The 7,205-nt window shown below is 39.3% G+C and overlaps 1 protein-coding gene across 1 annotated transcript; it reads left to right on the top strand.

The window, feature by feature from the left end:
- The first annotated feature begins 1,280 nt into the window (after window positions 1-1,280).
- On the top strand, window positions 1,281-6,238 carry LOC124461555. The gene is made up of 2 exons (XM_047013072.1): window positions 1,281-2,306; window positions 6,179-6,238. Exons 1-2 carry the CDS (start codon window positions 1,281-1,283, stop codon window positions 6,236-6,238), a joined length of 1,086 nt encoding a protein of 361 aa, XP_046869028.1.
- The last annotated feature ends 967 nt before the right edge of the window (window positions 6,239-7,205 follow it).

The following is a 7,205-nucleotide window of genomic DNA, read 5'->3' as shown; positions in this document are numbered from 1 at the left end:
CCTCGGGAACACGTGTGCCAAGCAAGCCATTAAAATCGAAAGACGACGAGCGCTCGTTGCAAATTATGGAGGCGACCACAAGTTATTGCCCGATTGACAAACGTTGGCAAACTGGACTGTTATGGAGGTTCGACAAAGTAGATCTACCAGATTTATACTCAATGGGCATGGGCGGGACTTCCTGCTCGCCGGCCTTAGCTAATTACATAAAGAATCGCAACACAGAGCGGTTCAGAAAAGAGTCTCCAAGAGCTGTTGCGGCCATTTGTAGAAACACGTTTGTCGACGACTGGCTCGAGTCGACAAACACCGAAGACGAGATGACGGAGTTGGCCATGGAGGTGCAGAGAATTCACTTGGAGGGTGGATTCAACATGAGGCGCTGGACCTCGAATTCCCCGAGCGTAGTGAGAGCGCTCAAGAACCAGGAAGGAGACGTGCCTAGGGAGGTGGGATTCCTTGAAAAAACGCAAGATAAGGTTTTAGGCATGTGGTGGCTGCCCATGACAGATCCACTTACGTTAATAGTCAAGCCGGATTTGCTTGAAAGAGCATCGAAAGACTATCCAACCAAAAGAACTGTGTTAAGTGTGGTTATGTCAATTTTTGACCCACTTGGATTGCTTGGCTTTTTCACTGTTCGTTCTAAAATTATTTTGCAGAATATTTGGCGAGCAGGAACGGATTGGGTTGAGTCTCTTCAGGAAAAGGACCAAGAAGACTAGAAAATTTGGGTGAAGCTGTTACCCAAAATCAACGAAGTGAGGATTTCAAGGTGCATGCCAATGTTTGTTGTGCAAGACGAGTACAACTTCTCACGTTTGTGGACGTCACCATCAACGCTTATGCAGCGCTTGCGTACTTGCGAGCAGAAGTGGATGGAATAGTCTACTGTTCCCTGGTAGCGTCTAAGACACGAGTGGCCACCTTGAAGCTAGTCTCAATACCACGAATGGAACTGATGGCTGCTGTTTTAGGTTTACGGCTGACGAAATTCATCGATCCAGAACTCTCAGTAACAGTATATCAGCGTATTTTCTGGACGGATTCAAGGGACGTTTTATGCTGGATCAGATGCCCGCAAATACAATCAATTTGAGGCATTGCGTGTTGGAGAAATTCTGGAAGACTCTGACGTGCTATCTTGGCGATGGGTGCCCACCCAGCATAACGTTGCAGACGATGGCTTTAAATGGACAAAGATGGCAGACATGACCGGGAGTTCAAGGTGGTTTGTTGGCCCGAGATTCTTGTATGAACAAGAGACACAATGGCCTAGCATGAAGCAGAGCCTGAGCAAGACGAGTGAAAGTATCTTGCACCATGAGGAGAAAGTCAAAAGGAACTCTAGTTTGGCTTGCATCACACCTGATCCGGAACGATTCGGAACTTTGGAAAAGCTACGGGCGGTACAAAAGCGAATTCTAAACTTTTTGCAAGGCATATGTAAGAGGCCTTGCGGAGAACAACTGAGGAACATTTTGGCTATAAACCGCGATGTGGAAACCGATGCAGTTTTTATTCGTGCATGCCAAGAAGAGGAGTTTCCAGAAGAGATCAGATGCTTAAACCAAGGACATGGCATAACAAATAGGAAAAGTAAGCTATTTAAGTGCACTCCTTACCTGGACGAGTTAGGAGTGCTACGTATCAAAGGACGAATCGACAAAATTGAAGGCGTAGATATGGACACTAAACGACCCATTATACTACCGCAAAAGCATAGAGTAATGTTTCTGATTGTGGAGTACTATCACAGGAAGAATGACCATTTGCCCAATGAAATTGTCGTTAACGAGGTACGACAGCGGTACTGGATGACCGGCTTACGCGCTTTAGTGAGAAAAGTCGCGAACGCCTGTGTAGCGTGCCGTATACGAGTGGCCCGACCAGTGCCACCAAAGATGGGCGATTTACCAAAGCAGAGGTTATCGCCGCACACACAACCATTCACCTTTACTGGAGTGGACTGCTTCGGCCCATTTGAAGTCGCAGTGGGCCCCAGGCACGAGAAGAGATGGCGCGTGTTATTCACATGCCTTACGACCCGAACGGTACATCTAGAAATTGCTACATCACTGTCAACCGACTCATTTCTCTGCGTATTGAAGGCGTTTGTAGCCAGAAGAGGGGTGCCGCGCTGCATACTATCGGACAATGGTACAAATTTTAGAGGAGTCAGCCGCGTATTGAAGGAGCACATAGAACGGATATCAACTTTAGCTGTGGAGCAACAGTATCCAACGTTGGAGTTTAAGTTTAATCCTCCCATTTCACCGCACATGGGCGGCGTTTGGGAGCGTCTGGTACGTTCGACTAAATCTATACTTTCAGAAATACTGCCAAAGGCCGGCCTGAAGGAAGAGGTGTTAAGAGGAGCGTTTGCTGACGTAGAGCAAATTTTGAATTCAAGGCCTCTGACCTATGTGCCTTTAGAAAGTAGAAAGGCTTATCCAACGCGCCCCTGGTTTTTGTTCTCTCTCATTCACTGCACTGGTGACAGAGCGGCGACCCGCTATGACGGCGCGCTAGTCACAGAAAATTAGGCAAGCAGGAAAGACGTGAAAAGGAGAGAAAAACACAAATGTAAGATGAAATAGAAACATGTGAGAAATTTGAATTAACATTAAAATAAAGATTTCAGCCAACCGATATAACCGATCGATTTGCCCCACAATTTGTGCAACTGAATATAGCGCAATACAACACAAAACCGGCGTTTAATTGTTTGGTTAGAGGGCTCGGGATATACGTTTGATTCGCGAACTTTTTTGGAGCTGTCCCACGTCACAACCTGAACATTTTCTACAGTTGTAGTATTGTGCGCATATGTTTTATTGTTATATTATATTATTTTATAAGTTTTATTTATTGTTACACAATAAATGCGTAACTAAAAGAGCCATGAGCCATGCTAACGAATTGGATAAAATATAAAATTTTTCTTTATGCACACAGACAATCGACATAACAATATATTGCACAAACAAAATATTTTTTGGCAATAAAAAAAAAAAAAAATAAATAATGATATATTTATAATAATTCGAAAAATCCCTCTAAAAAAATGACCACTCTTGATAAATATTTCGAGAAGGTAAATGATAGGAACCCCAAAATAGCAGAAGATTTGATCAAAATTTTTAAAAGTGAGCAAAGAACCTCACCCCAGCGTTCAATAAACTTGGCGCAAATCAAGCTAGCGTATTTAAATACGAAATGACTTCACAGGAGAAACATTTCCAGTACAGGGTAGCAGTAAAGTGCAAACTAGTTTCATCCTCACAGTACCATATGTATGCTGTTATTCAAACGCAGCGGGTACGTTATGTTTCTACTTAATTAATGAAACAAAGCGCGCAAACTAAAAAAAAAATTAGAACTAATTAGCGTAGAAATGAGCAAATTCGAATTAAAATATTTACAGATATACATACCGTTCCTTGATTACCTGATACGTTCAGGTGAGACTAATTACAAATACAAGAAAATCAGGTACTGGATATCTAATAATTTTAAATTTGAAAGGAATATAGCAGATGGAAAAATCCATAAAGGTAGTATATAGTAGACTACTGATTAAGGAACCAAAAAGAAAGAACGTGCCTGAATGGGTTAACGAACTTTTTATGGATATGATCGAATCGGTAAATATAGAGGATTCAGATGTAGAAGTATTAGAATTAGAGGCAAAAAAAAAGGTCTCGCATTGATGTAAAGAGACTTCTGCATGCGCATAATGATTATATATCACGAGAACATGATCAGAAGCAGAACACTTGCTAATTCCATAAATCTTAAAACATGGAATGGGAAAAATTATATCCAAGGCATAAAAAAAAATTTTTTTAAATCGTATGTCTTTATGTGTAACCCAAAATAGAAACATTCAGAAGGAAACTCTGAATAGCCATGCAAAAATTGTTGTTGATTCTTTCAATGAGCCATGAAAATTAGTGCATGACAATAGAGAAAAGATAGGTAAAACGAACTGGTCTAAGATTTCTAATCTATTGATCAAGTTACGTACAAACCTAATCACTATAAAGGGAAAATACAACCTAAATATATTTGTACCTACCGTACTTAATTCACCATTGAGTATAGACACCGATAAAGATCAAGAATACATACCTAAAGAAGAAATAGAATTAGAAGGTGAAGAGTCTGACACTAGCGAGAGAGAAATAGAGGAAAAAGATCTAAACGATCTAACAATTCCTGCGCTGTTGACATTATCTGAGAAAGATAACGAAATAGAACTAGAAACATTGTCTGAACAAGACAACGAATCAATTTTGAAAACGAGTGTCATACATCCAAACGACAAAATGGCAGAATTAAATGCCCGAAGGGCATATGTGAAGGATACTTCAAACGCCATCCCTGAATTCAATGGACAAAAAATACACCCTCAAAGATTTATAACAGCTTTTAGGTTAGTAAACATGATGAAAGGCGACTTCGAAGATATAGCAGTTGAGGTAATAAAGTCAAAAATTATTGGCCCAACATTATATAAAGTCCAACATGAAACTTCAATCGAAGCAATAATACATAAATTGCAAGGCATTATAGTTGGTGAAACCCAAAGTTATAAAAGCCAGATTGAAGAATACAACTCAGAAAGGTAAAACCGCTGACAAATTCACAATGGAGATTGATAACTTACGCAAACTCCTTGGAACTTGCTCATAACAATAGCACTGATGATGCTATAGAAGCAATGATTGAAAATTGTGAGCAAAGTAGACTTAAAGTAATCCTTGACTCCGGCAACTTTAGAACCATGGATGAAGCCATAGCAAAGTACTTACAAAAGAGTACTGAGATAACTGGAAACCCAAATACGGTTCTGTTTGCCCAAAGAAACCCTGGTAATTATATTAACAGATATAATTATCGCGGTAGAGGAAATGGTCGCCGTAATTATAACAATTATAGCAACTATAATAAACTATAACAAACTATAACAATAACCGCAATAACGGCCAGAATTACAATCGGAATTACAATCACAGAGGAAACAATAGAGGTTTCAGAAGAAATAATAATAGAGGAAATAACCAACAAAACAGAGGTTACAACTCGAACAACAGCAATGTGAGGGTATCCCAAAACACTTCTGGAAACTCGCAGCTGCCTTTATATACCCACCAATAAACAATTACAAAGTTATACCATCAGTCTCAGTCAAAACACATTTGTAAGATTCACTAACGTGTTGCTACGTAAAAGAATTAATATTTTTAATAGACACAGGTGCAGATATATCAATATTAAAAGAAAATGCTGACACCTTTCAATACATCCAAACCAATAAAACAAAAAATATACAGGGAATAAGTCAAGATATAACAAAATCAAAAGGACTTACTTCCATAGAAATTCAAACTTCTAAATGATCCCACACGATTTTCACATTCCTTGTGATGGAATACTAGGCATCGATTTTATAAGAAAATACAACTGTCATCCCATCCCATATACGTACCAATAGCTTATAGTTCTGGCAACAATTCAATAATTCTGCCAGCCAGATCACAAGTTGTCCGAAAAATTTAAATAACCTCAGCAGAAGACTATATATTAATTCCGAACCAAGAAATTCAGCATGGTATTTACATTGCAAATACCATAGCATCATCCGAAAACGCATTCCTAAGATTGCTAAACACAACAAACACAGATCAAATAATCAATTTAAATAACCTCCAGTATGAAACACTTTCAAACTACGAAGCAGTTAAAACAAATTTAAAAGACAGAGAGAAAACAGTATTAAATACGCTCTCGAAAAATTTTCCACCACAATTCAATACCCAGCTAACGAAATTATGCACACAGATGTATTCGGATTAGAAACCGAATCAATAACCACCAATAACTTTTACAAACAAAAACTGAGACTGAAGGATGATGAACCTATATGTAGAAAGGCTGAGTCCACTGGACCAGAATAAAATATACTCTTCACACCACTTTGCTTTTATGCATGTATCCAAACCTCTTCGTCCAGCAACTCAAGCATCTCTCCCTCCCCGATTGACCATCTATCGATATCTATCAAACTAATATCGTTATCGACATTCTGATACCATTAGGGGTTCTCACGCAATCCTACATTCGGCCATTCTACAGCCTCATTCGTCCCGAATGATGGATTCCACATCTTCAGGTACTCCGCTACGGTATTGGTCCTATTTGGGCCCTCACCATCCCCAATCTTCTCCACTGAGTATCTACCATGTCTCAACTTCCTAACAATTTTATACGGCCCTAGATAATTGTTCTTAAGCTTCAGCCCTGCTCCAAACTGGGTACGCTTTATAGCAACCATATCGCCCACTTCGTATTCTGTTTCGGGCTTTCTGAACTTGTTATATGACTTACGATTTTCTTCCTGTATTTTTGCTATATTATCTTTTGCTAATCTACGAATTTCATCATTTCCCCGTTGCAACTCTATAAGTAATTCTTCCTCTAACTGAGACTTTAAACCTTGCCAAGTTATTGTCCTCATTTCGTCTTTAAGCGTTTCTTCGGACTTTAAACAACGAGTCATCTTCAAAGCATCTGTATGTTTCATCTAAGTTCCAGGTCGATGTTTGATCTGAAAATCGTGGTCTTTAATGATGCGTCGTATTATCTTCGGATTTGGCTTTCTATCATCACCGCATACTATATTCTTGCCATCTTTCCACGAAAGAAGCACCACAGGATATAAGTGCTTGGAAAAGTTTTGACGAACTATTCCAGCCTTCGTCTCTCTCTTTACTCGCTGATCTACTATCGCTTGATCCTGATATGGCAAACGTCTTGGCCTCTGAGAAATTGGAATATCATCTGTTACCACAATCTTCATTTCCACTGGCGAAATAGTAGGCTTTACCGGTTTATATGACTTCAACATTTCTAATATATCTGATTTTATACCTTCGTCTAAATGGATGAGATCAATTTCCAGTGGAGCGTCTTCATCCAAGGTCATTGTCATAATTCTCTCAAACATTGTCTGCAATTCAGAAATGTTTGTCTTAGTTTCCACTTCTCGGCTTATGTATTTCGTCTTTGGTATTTCGTCTTCTTTGTGGAACACGATTCGTTTTCTTCCAATAGTAACATTCAAGTTCTCCAGAACATCATTGCCAATCACTCCTTTATACAATGTGTCTTTATCCCGAACAACATGAAAGTCTATTTCT

Source organism: Drosophila willistoni, unplaced genomic scaffold, assembly GCF_018902025.1.
Source record: "Drosophila willistoni isolate 14030-0811.24 unplaced genomic scaffold, UCI_dwil_1.1 Seg531, whole genome shotgun sequence".
NCBI lineage: Eukaryota > Metazoa > Arthropoda > Insecta > Diptera > Drosophilidae > Drosophila > Drosophila willistoni.
The sequence above is the reverse complement of the archived record's forward strand: the minus strand, read 5'-3'. Positions and strand labels throughout refer to the sequence as shown.